At 36.7% G+C, this 21,428-nt stretch overlaps 1 protein-coding gene across 3 annotated transcripts in view; it reads right to left on the reverse strand.

Annotated features, from left to right (window-relative positions):
- MID1 (midline 1) overlaps positions 1–21,428 on the reverse strand; it is a 297,353-nt gene that overhangs the window by 59,282 nt on the left and 216,643 nt on the right. For all 3 annotated transcript variants that reach the window (XM_053706462.1, XM_053706460.1, XM_053706461.1), the window contains 2 exons: positions 9,246–9,394; positions 811–938 (listed from right to left, as the gene is read on the reverse strand). In XM_053706462.1, coding sequence (XP_053562437.1) covers positions 811–938; positions 9,246–9,394 — 277 coding nt within the window. The remainder of the gene's footprint in view (positions 1–810; positions 939–9,245; positions 9,395–21,428) is intronic.

Consider the following 21,428-nt stretch of genomic DNA (forward strand, 5'->3'; position numbering starts at 1 on the left):
CCAGTACCAATCAAGTGAGAAAATATGAGATACTCAGCACCACACAAAACTTCTAGCCTGTATATTGGACACAGAAAGTGTGAAAATCTCCTATCTATGTGGGTGAGGCTAAATTAAGGGGAGAACAAGAAAGAAAATTGAGTGCTGGTAACATAGAGGGTGGATTGTAACGCTTGCAGGGGCTGCATGTTGCCCACCAGAAGTGTTTTGTTTGGCTTTGTAAGTGCACATTGTGTGGCTGTGTTAGGGACTCAGGCAGTGGAAAGGACCTTGACGAGGTGCCAGAGCTTTTCCCATTTGGCCAGATGCGGTTCTCTGTGAATCGGGAGGTGTGAACTCAGACGCTTGGTGTATCGAGTGAGGCTCAGACTGTCACCGATGTTGATCGTGTTGTGACTGGGGACTTTTCAAGCTTACTTAAGTGTAAGTTGCTATGTGTTTTAATTGTACTTGATTCTAATAAAATTCTCAAGTTTTTGCTCTTCTCCTACTTCTCCTTTATAGTTTCTGCCCACCAGAACTTTAATTTAGCCATGTGGTTAACCCATTAGTAGGAGTTAAACACATACTGCACAAGCAGTAATATAATATTTTATTTCATTAGCGCGTTTTATCCTTACTTCTTTATGCTCCTTTAAAATGGTATATTAACAAACCTGTTAAATACAATAAATCCAATAAACTCCTATATTATGCTTCTGTCATTGATAGAATAGTGCTCACTCCATTAAATAGGGCTCAAAAGTATCAGTCATACTTTTCAATGATAATCTAGTTTTAGCAAAAGTTTAAAAACATGATAAAGTTTACCTGTGAGATAATCAAGACTTTCTAACATCTTCTTTTCCCTGGAAAAGTCTAATGCAAATGTGTCAAATGTATCATTTAGATTAATTTCTGGAATTAATACTTGGGACGATGCGGTTGCCATGGACACCCTAAAAAAACACGGAAGAAAAAAAAGATTTATTTTACTGTTTATTTTAAAGAGAAAAAAGTTAAAACTATGAAACAGAAAGACAAAACAAATAATTACTTTTATTATTTAATAGATTGTACAACTGGTATAATCAAACCCTCGCCAATGATTTGTTTACCTACAATTAAATGATTAAGTGAAAACATACTGTATATATAATAATGTAAGTGCTGTTTGAAAAATATTGTGTTTTTAAGGTTTTAGATAAGATTTAGCATCAAAACATTTTACGTTTTTAAAAAAATTTTAGGTTTTAAAAGTAATTTTCAATTAAGTTCTAACAACATATTAATATATTTGCAAATTTACGGCTAGATTACGAGTTTTGCAGTAAAAGGGGTGCGTTGCTAACTTGCACTTTATTCTCACCACTCACTTTCCTACAGTGCTGGTATTACAGGTTTTTATAAACCCAGCGTTAACTGGCAAGAAGTGAGCGTAGAGCAAAATTGAACTCCATACCGCACTCCAATACCAGCGCTGCTTAAGTCAGCGGTGAGCTGGTTGTACGTGCTTGTGCACGATTTCCCCATAGACATCAATGGGAAGAGCCGGCTGAGAAAAAGCCTAACACCTGCAAAAAAGCAGCGTTTAGCTCAGTAACGCAGCCCCATTGATTCCTATGGGGAAACAAAATTTATGTTTACACCTAACACCCTAACATGAACCCCGAGTCTAAACACCCCGAATCTTACACTTATTAACCCCTAATCTGCCACCCCCGACACCTACATTATATTTATTAACCCCTAATCTGCCGCTCCCGACATCGCCGCCACCTACATTATATTTATTAACCCCTAATCTCCCTCCCCCATTGTCGCTGCAACCTACCTACATTTATTAACCCCTACTCTGCCGCCCCCAACGTCGCTGCCACTATTCTAAATGTATTAACCCCTAAACCTAAGTCTAACCCTAACCCCCCTAACTTAAATATAATTAAAATAAATCCAAATAAAATTACTATCATTACCTAAATTATTCCTATTTAAAACTAAATACTTACCTGTAAAATAAACCCTAAGCTAGCTAGAATATAACTAATAGTTACATTGTATCTAGCTTAGGCTTTATTTTTATTTTACAGGCAAGTTTGTATTTATTTTAACTAGGTAGAATAGTTACTAAAAAGTTATTAAATATTTACTAACTACCTAGCTAAAATAAATACAAATTTACCTGTAAAATAAAACCTAACCTAAGTTACACCTAACACTACAATTAAATAAAATTACCTAAATTAAATACAATTAAATAAATTAAATACAAATACCTAAATTACAAAAAACAAACACTAAATTACACAAAATAAAAAACAAATGACAAGATATTTAAACTAATTACACCTAATCTAATAGCCCTATCAAAATAAAAAAAGCCCCCCCCAAAATAAAACCCCCCCTAGCCTAAACTAAACTACCAATAGCCCTTAAAAGGGCCTTTTGCGGGGCATTGCCCCAAAGAAATCAGCTCTTTTGCAGCCCAAAGCCCTAACCTAAAAATAAAACCTACCCAATAAACCCTTAAAAAAACCCTAACCCCCTGAAGATCCACTTACAGTTTTGAAGATCCGACATCCATCCTCAACGAAGACGGGAGAAGTCCTCATCGAAGCGGCAAGAAGTCCTCAACGAAGCCGGGAGAAGTCTTCATCCAAGCCGGGAGAAGTGGTACTCCAGACGGGCAGAAGTCTTCATCCAAACGGCATCTTCTATCTTCATCCATCCAGCGCTGAGCGGCTCAATCTTCAAGACATCCGACACGGAGCATCCTCTTCTTTCCGACGACTAAGACGAATGAAGGTTCCTTTAAATGACGTCATCCAAGATGGCGTCCCTTAGATTCTGACTGGCTGATAGAATTCTATCAGCCAATTGGAATTAAGGTTGAAAAAATCCTATTGGCTGATGCAATCAGCCAATAGGATTGAGCTCGCATTTTATTGGCTGATTGGAACAGCCAATATAATGTGAGCTCAATCCTATTGGCTGATTGCATCAGCCAATAGGATTTTTTTCAATCTTAATTCTGATTGGCTGATATAATTCTATCAGCCAATCAGAATCTAAGGGACGCCATCTTGGATGACGTCATTTAAAGGAACCTTCATTCGTCATTAGTCGTCCGAAAGAAGAGGATGCTCCTCATCAGATGTCTTGAAGATGGAGCCGCTCCGTGCCGGATGGATGAAGATAGAAGATGCCCTCTAGATGAAGACTTCTGCCCGTCTGGAGGACCACTTCTCCCGGCTTCGTTGAGGACTTTTTCCCCGGTTTCATTGAGGATGGATTTCGGATCTTCAAAACTGTAAGTGGATCTTCAGGGGGTTAGTGTTAGGTTTTTTTAAGGATTTATTGGGTGGGTTTTATTTTTAGGTTAGGGCTTTGGGCTGCAATAGAGCTAAATGCCCTTTTAAGGGCAATGCCCACTCAAATGCCCTTTTCAGGGCAATGGGGAGCTTAGGTTTTTTTAGTTAGGGTTTTATTTGGGGGGTTGGTGGTGAGTTTTACTGTTGGGGGGGTTGTTTGTATTTTTCTTCATGTAAAAGAGCTGATTACTTTGGGGCAATGCCCCGCAAAAGGCCCTTTTAAGGGCTATTGGTAGTTTAGTTTAGGCTAGGGTTTTTTATATTTTGGGGTGCTTTTTGTATTTTGATGGGGCTATTAGATCAGGTCTAATTAGTTTAAATATCTTGTAATATGTTTTTTATTTTGTGTAATTTAGTGGGGTTTTTTTGTAATTTAGGTATTTGTATTTAATTTAGGTAATTTATTTAATTGTAGTGTTAGGTGTAACTTAGGTTTTATTTTACAGGTAAATTTGATTTATTTTAGCTAGGTAGTTAGTAAATAGTTAATAACTATTTAGTAACTATTCTACCTAGTTAAAATAAATACAAACTTGCCTGTAAAATAAAAATAAAGCCTAAGCTAGATACAATGTAACTATTAGTTATATTGTAGCTAGCTTAGGGTTTATTTTACAGGTAAGTATTTAGTTTTAAATAGGAATAATTTAGGTAATGATAGTAATTTTATTTAGATTTATTTTAATTAGATTTAAATTAGGGGGTGTTAGGGTTAGACTTAGGTTTAGGGGTTAATACATTTAGTATAGTGGCAGTGACGTTGGGGGCGGCAGATTAAGGGTTAATAAATGTAGGTAGGTGGCGGCGATGTTAGGGGCGTCAGATTAGGGGTTAATAATATTTAACAAGTGTTTGCGAGGCGGGAGTGCGGCGGTTTAGGGGTTAATATGTTTATTCTAGTTGTGGCGATGTCGGGAGCGGCAGAGTAGGGGTTAATAATTTTATTTTAGTGTTTGTGATGCGGGAGGGCCTCGGTTTAGGGGTTAATAGGTAGTTTATGGGTGTTGGTGTACTTTTTAGCACTTTAGTTATGAGTTTTATGCTACAGCTTTGTAGTGTAAAACTCATAACTACTGACTTTAGAATACATTACCAATCTTGACGGGATAGGGTGTACCGCTCACTTTTTGGCCTAAAAAAAAAAAAGCTTGTAATACTGGCGCTATGGAAATCCCATTGAAAAAAAGACTATACGCAAATTGCGTAAGTTGATTTGCAGTAAGGCCAAAAAAGTGTGCGGTGCCCCTAAATCTGCAAGACTCTTAATACCAGCGGCAGTGAAAAAGCAGCCTTATAACCCGATAACTCTGCTTTTTCACCTTACTGCAAAACTCGTAATCTAGCCGTTAAGAACTAACCGTTCCTTTACTATACATTTTTAACCAGAGAAATATAAAATCTTCCGCACACATATGATAGAGAGACAGTTGATTTTTTGGGTCAGATGGGAAACTTTACAATTATTTAAATATTTATCAGTTTGGTCACAGATCACACTTGCAAACAGAGTGAAAGTATGTTATAATTTGCTAGCCAAGCCATTATTTGAAACATCTGTGTTTCCTATCTGACTTTGTAATATCCAAGCACATTATGAAAAGAAGCCAGTTTTCTATTTCGAAACTCATCAAGTATAAACTGAAGCTATATAGTCCTTGAATTCTTGGTAGTCTATCTAGTCATAAAAACTACTAATGAAGAAAACAGAACGTTTAACATTGTCATATATTTATTTTAAAGTGATTGTTTTCCAAAGTTATTTTTATCCATGAAAGAAAAAATGGACGTACACATTGTTAAAGGGCCACAATAGTTGAAAAATAACATACATACATGTCTCAGCACAAAATAACCATCTCTTAAGCATATGTGGCTTGATTCTACATTTCTAAACATAAAGTGAAACTGATTTTGTTTACAAGGAGGCTGAAATAGGTTTATAGGACAGTTGTGTATGTGTATAGGCTCACAGACCAAAAGTGTCAAAAGGCAGCTTACTATGTATAAGTTATTGTACAAACACATTCTGTCCTACAATAATATTGGCACCAAATGACTGCATTTCATGGACAGCACCTGAAGACAATACATGACTGTCAAGTGTGTGATTGCACGTGTGCCAGGGGAGCAGGGCTAAATTCTAGCTTGTGACAATATGTAAAAAATAATTTGATTTCCAGTCTCTCAGGAAGGTATAGAACAACATTTTTTAAGAGATATTAACATCAAAAGCAGGTATCATAAATAACAAGTGGTTATTGAAATGTTGCTACATTTTCATTAAACAACAAATATTATTGGAAGATGGTAAGCTTATTTAAAGGGACAGTATACTGTAAAATAGTTTTTCCCTTAATGTGTTTCCAATTACTTTTTAACCAACTGCAGAGTATAAAATGTATGAGAATTTGCTTTTTAAGGTTTATTTGTGCATATGAAACAGCCGATTTTGTGTTTTGAAGCCACAACCTAATAAAATGGGTTGAGCTTGTAGGTTTAAATCAGATCTCATTACTTTATCACATTGTGAACATATACATGCTTCTTTATCTTATTTATATCTGTCTGTAAATCAAAGACCAATACTTGGAGAGAACAATGGAAAATTTAAATTGTATTACCTTATCTCTTCAATACCCCACTGGGAGTGTAATTTCTTCTGCTGTATGTGTTTACACATCTTATTTATAGCTTGGACCTAAGGCCAGAAACCTTCAGAATAGGTGGGGATACCACAGACCAAATCAACTATTTCAAATACTAATATAAAGGAAATACTTGTAAACAATATAATACACTCCAGCAGGTAAAGTGGATCATTGGGTACAAATTAAAAGGGAGAACATTTTTGAGCAAACTGTCCCTTTAAGTGTGTTGTGGTTGCCCAGCGAGACAGCAAATTTATTATGAGTGCCATCTTGGGCACGTCTGCCACGCCTGTATAATCATTATAAATTCATGTTTTTCATATTTCCCTTGATGAAACGAGATATCTTAATTATTAAAAAAAAATGTCTAAAAGCCAAGGGTGGCAAAATTTAAGCCAGCTTTATAATTTATGGGAACAGTTTCTTATCCATAAATTCTGCACACATGGAGTTTTGCTTTCCAAAATATTTTGGCCAGAAAACATTATTGCATAAACAATCAGATTTTGTTTCCATTATAAGTTAGCAAGTTGATGTAGCTATATTGGAGTAAAATGCACACATCTGATTTAAAAAAACATGAGCGTTTTACTTAAAAGGATAATTGCAACTGATATTTTATAACTATCTAAATAAAATACATTACCCCTGAAGTGTGACTGAAAATGAAATATTTACTGCGATGGCTAAGTTATTTATATAAAAACCAGCCTGTTCCAGAGTCTATGCAGAATTAGGTTTTTCAGCTCAAAACAGGAAGGCCTTCAATGAACCCACACACCAAACTATATTTATTTGTTGATTTAGTGGACACAGTTACCACAAAAGATGTCTTTATATGAGACTGAAAGTACATTTTAGAATCTTATTGAGGCGTTATGTGCTCCTTAAAGGGACATTGTACACTAGATTTTTCTTTGCATAAATGTTTTGTAGAGGATTCATTTATATAGCACATCTAGGGGTGTATTTGTAAAAATATATAGTTTTGCTTATTTTTAAATAACATTGTGCTGATTTTCAGACTCCTAACCAAGCCCCAACGTTTTAGATGTATACTGATGTCTACAGACTTCAAATTGCTTCTGTTGGTATAATGGGTCTTTTCATATGCAGGGGAGGGTCTGCTTTCAGTCCCTTCCAGTGGGTGTCCCATCCTAACCTCATCAACAGTGCTAAATTGGGAGCTTCTTATTAAGTTTTTAAAGGTTTTATACTGGAATTTTATTTCAGTATCTGTGCATATCTGAGTCTATGAATAAGGCCAGTCAGGGCCGAAACATGTTAGACGTGTCTATCTGTCTGTGCCATGTTATTTTGAATTTTTAAGTCATGATTTTAATTTGGAAGAAATAAAGAACTTTTTAAGTTTTTAACCAGTTGCCATACATCATTTTGGTCTGAGTATTATTCTTTATAGTAGTGTCTATTGCACGCAGTTATATGAAAATTGGTGTACAATGTCCCGTTAATTGTTTTAGTATACGGTGGGTTTTCCATTGCTTCTTAACTGCAAAGAAATGGTTCCACATCTGAATTACTTTGGCAAGCACTGCTTACTGGTTATATATGTCCCCTGAAATGCTTATAGATTGTACCTATCAGCTAATGAGCATTATTATAAGGTACATATCAGCCAATGAATATTAGTATGATGTAGTTATACATTGAGCTTTAGTTGGAAGGACATGTCAGCAAATTAATATCAGTAGGTAGTATGCATCAGCCAATGAGCATTTGCAGGAAGTACATATAAGCCAATAAGCCTTATTAGGAAACACTTATCAGCCAGTGAGCAGTAGAAGGAAGTACATGTCAGCCAATCAAAATTAATAGGAAGCATATAACAGAGGTATTAGATTCAGTTTAATTTTAAACAACTTCCATCTTTCCTTCAGCAATTTTCAACATATTTAAAGGCAATTCATATGAATCACAGTATATATATATTTTTTTTTTATTTAATAAGGCAGTTATCCAATCGTTGCGTGCCCCACAAGCTGGACGCCATGTGGTGCATGCAACGATTGGACAAAGTCGAAATCGGCATCACTCAGCTAAACAAAGGATGAAATGGGGGCGGAGGAACGGTGCAATGTTTACCATCTCTAAATGGTAAATATTTAACAAAGGAAGCATTTAAAAAAAATTTAATCAATGAAACTTCTCCTGTTTTGAAGAATAATTGTATATACTGTGCATTACAATAAGAAAGTTTACTATCACTTTAAGGGGCAAGATTTTAAGGAAAATTACGAGAACTGGAAATGTGAGTAATAAATTTAGATGCAAGGTGGATATTAGAATAGCAAGATAGCCAGAAAGATAGACAGAAAATGGGTAAAATTTTGTTAAATAATGCATTTAGGCAAATGTTTTCATAGTATTTACTTTTTGCAGGTAATTCATCCCAAAGGGATAGTAAACATTCATTAATTTACTTCTGCATCAAAAACACAATAGTAGTTTAGAATTGCTGAGGGTGTGCTTTTTTTTGTAGGAGTGCCTGTGATATATATCTCTGTAGTGCTAACACAGCCGTGTGCTCTGCTATCGTATCAAAAAGTGCAGTGTCTTTTATATGCAAATTTTGGGCCAGATTTCAAGTAGAGCGGTATTAAACAATCCCGCTCCTGCGCTAACTCAGCTAGAAGTAACACTTTTTGCGGGCATTGGGTAGAGCTTGTTTTAAAAGTTGAAAGTAGAAAAGTTTTTGCTCATACGCTAACCCAATGTATGTAAAAATCTGAAGTTAGAATATCGTAACCGTGTTAACATATTCCCACATAAAAGTCAATGGAGCAAAAAAAGTGGGAAAAACCCGAACATCCTACTCACGCACAAACCTGATCGCATATTCTTAGATGCGCTAACCCAACATGAAAATATTAATATTTCACATTCCAATGTTCTTCACATGGCAGAATATGTTATATTTATTAAAAAATACATAGTTCTACATATATCTGATGGTATTTTGGTACAATAAATAATGTTAGCGTGCCACTCTTAATCTGGCCTTTACGAGGCACCAGCTTTTACTGAGCATGTGTACGATATATACATACATGCATGTGTGATTGGCTGATGGCTGTCACATGACACAGTGGGAGGGGAAAAAGAAGTAACTAAAATTTGTCAAAGAAAAATCTACTACTGATTTGTAACTGAGACGATTACTGCATTTGTTGATTGTGCAACTCTACTGTATTTACTGGTCCTTTAGCAAGAATATTTATCTGCTTACCTTTCTGTGGTGCTTTTGGCAGACTGGAGGAAGCGAGCGTGATCATTCTCCTTCAGAGACTGCTCTGCCTGTGCTATAAGGGAGGTAGAACGTTCTATGCACTGCTTGCAGTTGCCTATCTGCTGGGCCAATTTCCTCAGCCTCACCACCTATAATAATAATAATAATAATGTTCATATCACAGAGATTCTATAAAAGACAATTAGCTTGTCTACAACTAAATATGTGCATTATAATGATTAACTAGAAAGATTTTGATTAAAGATGAAAACCAAGAGGCTATTTATACACTTAACCATTTTTCTTAATGACCCTTTGTTCCCCATTTATTAATTCAACCTAATTGCACTTACTTCATAGAATTTTAAGATGTAGTTGAAAGCATAACAGCAAGCTCGAATAGTTAATATCACGTTTCCAAAATAAATTAAGAGGAAGTGTTTTTTTCAGGATGTGCTACTTTTTGATTAAACTGAAAGTGTAGTACGCGCTATATATGTAGCACACAACATAAATTAGCCAACAACTTGTGACAACAGATTGAGTTCTGTTGATTGTGTGTGGCTGAGTGCTAAATAATGCACCACATGCAATCAACTGTCCTTGACTTGATATCTAGCCCATTGTGATTAAATCCATAGCTGACAGAGATCACGTGAGCTAATAATGATGTAAAAAAAAAAAAAAAGATAATAGTATTCTATCAACAGATAACACCAGGTTACATGAATTATCTATAAAAAAAAAAAAAAATTAAACTATAACGGCCCAAATTAATTAACTAACATGATCAAAATAAAGACCATCAAACATAAATGCAATAAAATGATTAATATCAGCAGTCCAAGTGGTTTAGGTTCATACTAGTTCTAACTGTTAGGGGTCAATTTATCAAGCTGCAGCAGACAGGGGAGCACATACGCGCCCCTGTCTGCCGCAGCTCACCTCCGGCGGGCTGAATTTTGCTGCCAGAATTCAGCAATGCACACAAGCGCTATTTTGCGATTGCGTGCAATCCCGCCCCCTGCCCGCGCACAGCCAATAACGCGCGGGCAGGAGCTGTCAATCTCCCCGGTCGGAAGAGACCACGGAAATTGAAATTCGCCACCTAAGAGGTGGCGAAAGGTTAGGGAACTAGCAGTCTGATGACCACTGCTTGTTAAATACGGACTGCAGGTTCTCTTGTGAGAACCTGCAGTCGTAGGTAGGCGAAGGGGTTGATAAATCGACCCCTTAGTTTCAGTTTGAATGACCCATCTTAGGTTACACAAGGTCCCTATCTATTAATTATTCTGACTTCTCTGTTTAGAAAGATCAGATGCAAATTTAATCTAGACTAGGTGAGGTCATATTGAATGCTATACAATATAAAGTCTGTAGACTGCTCTCTGCTACCAAATGTATACCCTGTGGTTCTCACATATAGTATCCCTATTGAATATATAGCCCCACTTCTGTGTTTAGGTGTTTTATAGAAAACAATTAACACCCCTTAGTGCTAATGTAAGGGTTACATCAATGAGTGGATAGCATACATTTTAAATAAAGCAAATTACTGTTAATAAGCTAATATTAAAAACTGAATATTTTTACATCAGAAGATTGCCCCAGCCTCTAAGCAATTATGGACAAAACTGTGTTTCTTAATATGATCTTCAAAACATTTCAGTTGGTTAATTAACCAAACGTTATAAACCAAAAGACTTGCTTCACTCTGCAGGTAATACAACTCAAAAATGAACAATTATCTGTTGGAAAAAAACAATGCTAGTTAATACTGATTAATAAAGAATAATTTGACAGGTGTCAAATTTAAATTTAGTCAGTTTTGACTACATATCCTTCTCTTCTTTTACATTTATGTAATGCTAAGTCTCTGTTTACATTTTACCTCTCTGTATTGAATCACCATGTTAAAAGGGCTGTTGAAACTATTACATGCTCTCATTTGTTAGCGCATGTATTTTATCGCTACAACCCTACAGATATATGTATCTAACCCCTGCAAAGGGTAAGTGCCACTCTGGGGCCGCAGAGGATTGCTGATCCCAAGCAGAAAATTCCACTGACCCAATGGGCACGACAAAGCTGTAATAGATTTATATATTCTAACAAATGAGAGCATGTCATTTTTTCACTATCATGGCCCTTTAAAGGGACAGTGTACACACAGTGTACACCAATTTTCATATAACTGCATGTAATAGACACCACTATAAAGGAGAATATGCACAGATACTGATCTAAAAATCCAGTATAAAACCATTTAAAAACTTAGAGGTTCCTAGTTTAGCACTGTTGATGAGGTTAGGCTGGGACACCCAGTGAAAGGGGTTGGGAAAGGAGGAAGAGCAAACACTCCCCGCCCCCCTGCAAGCCTGCATATGAAAAGACAGATTACACAAACAATAGCAGCAGGAATCTGTAAACTTTGGGGCTTAGTTAGGAGCCTGAAAATCAGCATAATGTTAATAAAAAAATAAGCAAAACTATACATTGTTACAAAAACACTCACAGATGGCCTATATAAATGGATAATCTACAAAACATTTATGCAAAGAAAAATCTAGTTTACAAGGTCCCTTTAAGTGTAAAGTATTATGTCATATACAGGGCACCTCGTGTACTTAGGGCTAAATAATATGGCAGCAAGTTTCCTGTAAATTACAGGTAAAGCAAGCAAAATATTTCATATACTTTTCATTGCTATATTATTATGTTTAAAAAGGGGACAGTAAACCTTACTTAACATTATTTTTTGCGATGTATTTGTTTCATTTGAGTAGACTGTCCCTTGTATGTAGGAAGTATGTATTAATTTAATGGCCAAATGGCCATTGTGTTAGGAGGGGTAGGATCACTGGTGGTTAGTTAGCGGGATTGTGGGTGTGCCTGGGCAGTTTGTGGGTGTATCTGACTGTTCAATGGATGTGGCTAAGGTACATTTTGCCAGGATAAGCAGTATGATTGGATGTGCCGCTTGCTAACACTTGAGAGAAAGAAAATAACCTAATGCTATAGGGGCCCATATGGTGAGCCTGCAAGCTCCCAGAGAGGTGTACAAATCATTTTTATAATGTGATTTGACCTGTTAGAATTTTTGATTTTTTTTACTGTCTCTTTAAAGGGACAGTCTACACCAAAATTTTTAATAATATAAATAAAAGCTTTAGTACCCATTTCCCAACTTTGCACAACCAACATTGTTATATTAATATACTTTATAACCTCTAAATATCTGTCTGTCTCTAAACCACTGCCTCTTATCTTAGTGCATTTGTTTAGCTTTTGACAGCAAGACCCTGCTAGTTCATATGTACCATATAAATAACATTGTGCAAACTCCAGCACTTTTTGGCTAAATCACAAGTCTGTAAATAGCACTGAGATAAGCGGGCAGTCTGCAGAGGCTTAGATACAGGGTAATCACAGAGGTAAAAAGTATATTAATATAACTGTGTTGGTTCTGCAAAATGGTCTCTTTAACTAAACATTTTATAGACTTGCATTTCAGGCAATTAGTGCTGAATCTTAAATATCTCCATGTGCATGAGCACAATGTTATTTATATAAAACACATGAAACTGTCAAATGCATTAAAATAAGAGGCAGCCTTCAGTCTAAATTAGCATATGAGCCTACCTCGGTTTGGCTTTCAACTAAGAATACCAAGAGAATAAAGCAAATTTGATGCTAAAAGTAAATTAGAAAGTCGTTTAAAATGATATGCCCTATCTGAATCATGAAAGTTTAATTTAGACTTTACTATCCCTTTAAGATCATTTCAGTGATGAAGAGGGGGTCTACCTGCCTAGTGAGACAAGGTGGATATGCAGCATTTACAAGTAAACAGTATCTGTCTCTCATGGCAAATACAACTCAAGGCTAGGCAGAAAAAGAGTATTGTTCCCATATTCTCAGCATTTCTAAGCTTATATATAAAAAAACCAACAACAATGGAAGCCAAAAAAAGCACAGATGGCCCTTTTTTCCTCTGCAATGCTCGTCATTTCCTGGCACACTGCTTTTACATGATAACTGAAATGGTATTTTGATAACCAAATCCCTATTAAACTATAAGGAGGAGAACAAAAAAACCTGAAGTGTATTTTGTTTAACTACATGTTCTCTTGCTCTGCTTGTGGAAAGCAAAATAAAAAGTTAATGTTAATGCAAATAAGAGTTGGTCTGTGTTCAAGGTAACGAATGTGCTAACATGAAGGACCTCTTTCATTTTCCTGTCAAATTCCTTGGCATTTCCTTGGCTGCAGTGAATTAGGGTTGACAGCAGGATCGTTTGGAAAGGGATGTTTTTGGTGGCATATTTTTGCAGAAAGAACCACATACCCTTTCCTGATCAAGGACTAGCAATTTATTTTATAAGAAAACATTGAATAGAAGGGGAAAAAAAAAAAAAAAAATCTAAAAATTAAAGTGTGAGAATATAAACTTATACTGTATCCAATGGTCTCCTTTTATGAAGGTATAGATTAAATATTTTGTTAAATTTACTCTGATAGGGCTCACACTTTTTCTAGTATACATTTAAAATAGTATCGTTTAAAGGGACACTGAACCCAAACATTTTCTTTTGTGCTTCAGATAGAGCATGTAATTTTAAGCAACTTTCTAATTTACTCCTATTATCAATTTTTCTTTGTTCTCTTGCTATCTTTATGTGAAAAAGAAGGCATCTAAGCTTTTTTCTTGGTTCAGCACTCTGGACAGCAGTTTTTGATTGGTGGATGAATTTATCCACCAATCAGCAAGGACAACCTAGGTTGTTCACCAAAAATGGGCCGGCATCTAAACTTACATTCTTGCATTTCAAATAAAGATACCAAGAGAATAAAGAACATTTGATAATAGGAGTAGATTAGAAAGTTGCTTAAAATGTCATGCTCTATCTGAATCACAAAAGAAAAAATTTGGGTTCAGTGTCCCTTTAAGCTTTTTCCAGTATTTTTTCACGAAAACAGAATATAATGAGGGTAACATTTTACATAAAGCAACTTAAAGGGACACTATACCCAAATATTTTCTTTCATGATTAAGGTAGAGCATATAATTTTAAACAACATTCTAATTTACTTCTATTACCTAATTTGCTTTATTCTTTAGATATACTTTAATGAAGAAATAACAATGCACACGGTGAACCAATCACAGGAGGCATCTATGTGCACCTACCAATCAGCAGCTACTAAGCATATCTAGATATGCTTTTCAGCAAAGAATATCAAGAGAATTAAGCAAAATAGATAATAGAAGTAAATTAGAAAGTTGTTTATAATTGTATGCTCTTTCTAAATCATGAAAGAAAAAAATTGGGTTTCATGTCCCTTTAATTAAAATCACTTATTCACTAAAATGCAAAGTATTTTTTTTATTTTTTTTTAAACATTTAGAACTGTCATTTTGTTAGAAAAAATATACCTCGTTTAGGAGGAACAGAAAACACCCATTGAAAAGCCGCTGAATGTTGTTTATATTAGTTCTTTTGCTGTGGCCAGTTAGGGACAGGTATAAACAAGCTCCTGCACATATTAACCAATCACTGTCCTGCATTCCAGCCTCTCTGGTAGGAGTGGAAACGCTACAACTCTCACAGTTAACCCCTTTCCACCATTACAATGCGTATTTACAAAAAGTGCATATCCCTTTAATGCACAATAGAATATGTGTACTTTTCATGTAACTTTATATTCCTGCTGTTGTATAAGTATGTCTTTAGGCAATTAATTTATTTGATTTAGATGATCCATTTATATAGCCCATCTGGGAATGACTTTGCAAAAATCCTCAGATTTGCTTATTTTTAAATAACATTGTGCTGATTTTCAGACTCCTAACCAAGCCCCAAAGTTTTAGATGTATACTGATGTCTACAGAATCCTGGTTATGTAATGGGGTCTTTTCGTAGTGTCTGCTATTCCTGCTTACCCAGCTCCTTTCACTGGGTGTCCCAGCCTAACCTCATCAACAGTGCTAAACTGGGAGCTTCTAAGTAAGTTTTTAAAATGTTTTCTACTGGACTTTTAGATCAGCATCTGTACATATTCTTCTTTATAGTAGTGTCTATTACATGCATGCAATTATATGAAAATTGGTGTATACTGTCCCTTTAAGTGGAACAATTACATTGGTAATGTATTTTTTTTTGTAATGATTGCTTTCATGTGTAACCCAGTCTAGACCACCCTTCATTTCTGCCTGTTCCTGTGGCATAGAGGAAAAACAAATATTTTCACATTATTGCAGAATGGAGAAAAATAGTAAGCGCTGCCTCAGATTCCCCACAGTACTTGAAAAAAATGAACTCAATCACAGAGATTTAAGCGATTAAACCGGTCACTCTATTTAGTTCAGTGCATATTTTAAACAGAACTGTAACTTGCACCTATTGCTTGCAAAGCCGACAGCTGCCAGACAGTTGTTGTACTAGGAACAGATGATCCCATTGGCAGTAAAACCTTAATCTACTCGTGCTTCAGAATTCAAATATTTAAAGGGACAGTTAGTCAAAATTCTACTTTAAAGATTTAGATAGAGCAAGAGGATACCAAGAGAATGAAGCAAATTTGATAACAGACGTAAACTGGAAAGTTGTTTAAAATTGTATGTCATGAAAATAAAATGTTGGGTTGAATGTCCCTTTAATAGGTTTCCTGATTCAACCATAAAATGCCTTAGTCTGCGCAGCCCAGAAATTTTTACACAAGGTCAGCAGCTGGGGTGTTTAGTTTCTCCAAATACATACGTTTGTGTAGCAAACTGCTACTAAGCTTATGGTTCATAGCAAATTTAAGTGTTAAAGGAATAAGAAACCCCAACATTTTCTTTTATGATTCAGCTAGAGCATACGATTTCAAACAACTTTCTAATTTACTTCTATTATCAATTTTTCTTTGTTCTTTTGGTATCTTTGTTGAAAACCAGGGACATAAGCTTAGGAGCTGGCTCATTTCTGGAGCACAATATGGCAGCAGTTTTGCAAGAATGTTATCCATTTACAAGATCACTAGATGCCTACCTAGGTATCTCTGCAACACAGAATATCATGGAAACAAAGCAAATTTGATAATAGAAGTAAATTGGAAACTTTTTTTTTAAATGGTATGCTCTGTCTGAATCACAAATTATTATTTTTTTGGGTTACATATCCCTTTAAACCAATAGTTCCATCTTTTTAGTATTTGGTTAATCTTCTATAAATTACTTGGAACCCTAGATATATGGGGAATTCCTAAAATCAGCACAAAATAATGAATCTATTTGGAGGTATTTTTCTTTAGCTACACTAGTTTTGTAGAAATGGATCTAAAGAAAAATGCAAAATATGTGTTTTATTTGATTTTTGACCCATTTTTAAGTATAGAATCCCTATTTATTGTAATTGTATGTACCATATAGGGTATCGCAAGAAATCCCTGTTTGTCTGTTAAACAACAGTGAATATGTATGGGTGTACTTAAAGGGACAGTCTACACCTTAGACATTTTAAAGTCTTACCTTATATTAAACTGCAAATAGGCTCCTGCACCCCTTTCTATATCATGCAGCAGGCACAGTAAAAAAGTTATTTTAAAATGAATATTGTTTCTGGCAACTTTGAAAACATAATTTATGCTTACCTGATAAATTTATTTCTCTTGTGATGTATCGAGTCCACGTATTCATCCTTACTTGTGGGATATTCTCCTCCCCTACAGGAAGTGGCAAAGAGAGCACCCACAGCAGAGCGAAGGCTAGGAAGAAAAAGGAGAAACTATAGGGTGCAGTGGTGACTAAAAGTTTTAAAATAAAAATATATATGCCCGTCTTAAAAAACAGGGTGGGCCGTGGACTCGATACATCACAAGAGAAATAAATTTATCAGGTAAGCATAAATTATGTTTTCTCTTGTAAGATGTATCGAGTCCACGGATTCTTCCTTACTTTTGGGATACCAATACCAAAGCTTTAGGACACGGATGAAGGGAGGGACAAGACAGGGACATTAAACGGAAGGCACCACTGCTTGTAGAACCTTTCTCCCAAAAATAGCCTCCGAAGAAGCAAAAGTATCGAATTTGTAAAATTTTGAAAAAGTATGAAGTGAAGACCAAGTCGCCGCCTTACAAATCTGTTCAACAGAAGCCTCATTTTTAAAAGCCCATGTGGAAGCCACAGCTCTAGTAGAATGAGCAGTAATTCTTTCAGGAGGGTGCTGGCCAGCAGTCTCATAAGCCAAACGGATGATGCTTTTCAACGAAAAGGAAAGAGAGGTAGCGGTAGCCCTTTGACCTCTCCGTTTACCAGAATAAACAACAAACAAAGAAGATGTTTGATGGAAATCTTTAGTTGCTTGTAAGAAGAACTTTAAAGCAAGAACCACATCAAGATTGTGTAACAGACATTCCTTCTTAGATGAAGGATTAGGACACAAAGAAGGAACCACAATCTCTTGATTGATATTCTTATTAGAAACAACCTTAGGAAGAAAACCAGGTTAGGTACGTAAAACCACCTTATCTGCATGGAAAACAAGGTAAAGTGAATCACATTGTAAAGAAGATAGCTCAGAAACTCTTCGAGCCAAAGAGATAGCTACTAAAAACAAAACTTTTCAAGATAGAAGCTTAATATCTATGGAATGCATAGGTTCAAACGGAACCCCTTGAAGAACTTTAAGAACTAAGTTTAGGCTCCATGGCGGAGCAACAGGTTTAAATACAGGCTTGATTCTGACCAAAGCCTGACTAAATGCTTGAACATCTGGAACATCTGCCAGACGTTTGTGAAGTAGAATAGACGAAGCAGATATTTGTCCTTTTAGGGAACTAGCAGATAATCCCTTCTCCAAACCTTCTTGGAGAAAAGACAATATTCTAGGAATCCTAATCTTACTCCACGAGTAACCTTTGGGTTCACACCAATAAAGATATTTCGCCAAATCTTATGATAAATCTTCCTGGTGACAGGCTTTCTAGTCTGAATCAGGGTATCAATGACCGACTCAGAGAAACCACGCTTTGATAGAATCAGGCGTTCAATCTCCAAGCAGTCAGACGCAGAGAAATTAGATTTGGATGCGTGAACGGACCTCAGATTCGAAGGTCCCGCCTCATTGGCAGAGTCCACGGTGGAACCGAGGACATGTCCACTAGGTCTGCATACTAAGTCCTGCGTGGCCACGCAGGTGCTATCAGAATTACCAAAGCTCTCTCCTGCTTGATTCTGGCAACCAGACGTGGAAGGAGAGGAAACGGTGGAAATACATAGGCCAGATTGAAGGACCAAGGCACTGCTAGAGCATCTATCAGTACCGCCTTGGGATCCCGGGACCTGGACCCGTAGCAAGGAAATTTGGCATTCTGACGAGACACCATCAGATCCAATTCTGGTGTGCCCCATAGCTGAATCAGCTGGGCAAATACCTCCGGATGGAGTTCCCACTCCCCCGGATGAAAAGTCAGACGGCTTAGAAAATTCGCCTCCCAGTTCTCTACTCCTGGGATGTGGATCGCTGAGAGATGGCAAGAGTGATCCTCTGCTCACTGGATTATTTTGGTTACCTCCATCATCGCTAGAGAACTCCATGTTCCTCCTTGATGATTGATATAAGCTACAGTCGTGATGTTGACCGACTGAAACCTGATGAATTTGGCCGCAGCAAGCTGAGGCCACGCCTGAAGTGCATTGAATATCGCTCTCAGTGCTAGAATGTTTATCGGAAGGAGAGCTTCCTCCCAAGACCATAAGCCCTGTGCTTTCAGGGAATTTCAGACTGCACCCCAGCCTAGCAGGCTGGCATCTGTCGTTACAATGAGCCACTCTGGCCTGCGGAAACACATTCCCTGAGACAGGTGGTCCTGAGACAACCACCAGAGAAGAGAATCTCTGGTCTCCTGGTCCAGATGCAGTTGAGGAGATAAATCTGCATAATCCCCATTCCACTGTTTGAGCATGCATAGCTGCAGTGGCCTGAGGTGTAGGCAGGCAAAAGGAACTATGTCCATTGCTGCTACCATGAGTCCGATTACCTCCATACACTGAGCCACTGATGGCCGAGGAATGGAATGAAGAGCTCGGCAAGTGGTTATGCGTTTTAACTTTCTGATCTCCGTCAGAAATATTTTTATTTCTACCGAGTCTATCAGAGTCCCTAGGAAGGAAACTCCTGTAAGAGGGAAGAGAGAACTATTTTTTATGTTCACTTTCCAGATCTCAGAAAAGCCAACACGAGGCCCATGTGAGAGAGACTTGGCTAACTGGAAAGTTGACGCCTGAATTAGGATGTCGTCTAGATAAGGCGCCACTTGACGTCACTTGTGCGGGCGTTACTGGTTGTGACACTTGGGGAGAGCTAGATGGCAAACCCTTATTTACTCCTGACTGAGAATCATCTATTGCCCTATTTTTAAGTGCTAATATATGTTCTTTATAATTTATAGACATATCAGTACAATTGGGACACATTCTAAGAGGGGGTTCCACAATGGCTTCCAAACACATTGAACAAGGATTTTCCTTGGTATCAGACATGTTAAACAGGCTAGTAATGTAACAAGCAAGCTTGGAAAACACTGTAATCAAAGTAAATAACACTTAGAAATAAAACGGTACTGTGCCTTTAAGAGAAAAAAAGCTGCACAAGTTCTGTAAAACAGTGTAAAAAAGCAGTAAACGTAACAAAATGTTTACAGTAGTATCTTATAGCCTTAGTAACTTTGCACAGCTATGCAAATAAACAATTAACCCCTTAATGGCAAAACCGGATTGAAAAAACTTCAAAACCGGTAAAAAAAGACTACCAGCACCTTGCCACAGCTCTGCTGTGGCGCCTACCTGCCCTTCAGAACGATTTGTGGGGAAAAAACCTCCTTTACAGCCCTCAAACACAGCAGGAACCTCTAGAGAAGCAGTTGGATGTCTCTAAGGAAAAGAAATTGCGCAACTGAGGCCTGAAAAACAATTTATGTAAGAACTTACCTGATAAATTCATTTCTTTCATATTAGCAAGAGTCCATGAGCTAGTGACGTATGGGATATACATTCCTACCAGGAGGGGCAAAGTTTCCCAAACCTCAAAATGCCTATAAATACACCCCTCACCACACCCACAAATCAGTTTAACGTATAGCCAAGAAGTGGGGTGATAAGAAAAAAGTGCGAAGCATAAAAAATAAGGAATTGGAATAATTGTGCTTTATACAAAAAAATCATAACCACCACAAAAAAGGGTGGGCCTTATGGACTCTTGCTAATATGAAAGAAATTAATTTATCAGGTAAGTTCTTACATAAATTATGTTTTCTTTCATGTAATTAGCAAGAGTCCATGAGCTAGTGACGTATGGGATAATGACTACCCAAGATGTGGATCTTCCACGCAAGAGTCACTAGAGAGGGAGGGATAAAATAAAGACAGCCAATTCCGATAAAAAAAATCCACACCTAAAACAAAGTTTAAATCTTATAATGAAAAAAACTGAAATTATAAGCAGAAGAATCAAACTGAAACAGCTGCCTGAAGTACTTTTCTACCAAAAACTGCTTCAGAAGAAGAAAACACATCAAAATGGTAGAATTTAGTAAAAGTATGCAAAGAAGACCAAGTGGCTGCTTTGCAAATCTGATCAACCGAAGCTTCATTCCTAAACGCCCAGGAAGTAGAAACTGACCTAGTAGAATGAGCTGTAATCCTTTGAGGCAGAGTTTTACCCGACTCGACATAAGCATGATGAATCAAAGATTTTAACCAAGATGCCAAAGAAATGGCAGCCACCTCCACAGGAGGCAAAGTTTGTAAAACTGATTTGTGGGTGTGGTGAGGGGTGTATTTATAGGCATTTTGAGGTTTGGGAAACTTTGCCCCTCCTGGTAGGAATGTATATCCCATACTTCACTAGCTCATGGACTCTTGCTAATTACATGAAAGAAATAGGCCCCTCCCACCTCACTCAATGTTTTGAGGCCTATTAGAAAAACACCTGAGTGTCTCTTAATTAACAATGTGGGTTAAAAAACCTTAACACAAGCCACAATGACCCCTTTAGTCCCTTCAAAAAACGTTATAATTGCATCATTTACTGAACAAACAAAAACTTTTTTTTTATTTTTTATTAACAGTGTCACCAGTAACAAAAGAGCCCTTCAAGCAAACTGAAATTCCTATCCAAGTGTCTGAATACAGCTTACC

The sequence above is a fragment of the Bombina bombina genome, chromosome 3 (assembly GCF_027579735.1).
Source record: "Bombina bombina isolate aBomBom1 chromosome 3, aBomBom1.pri, whole genome shotgun sequence".
In the NCBI taxonomy this organism is placed as follows: domain Eukaryota; kingdom Metazoa; phylum Chordata; class Amphibia; order Anura; family Bombinatoridae; genus Bombina; species Bombina bombina.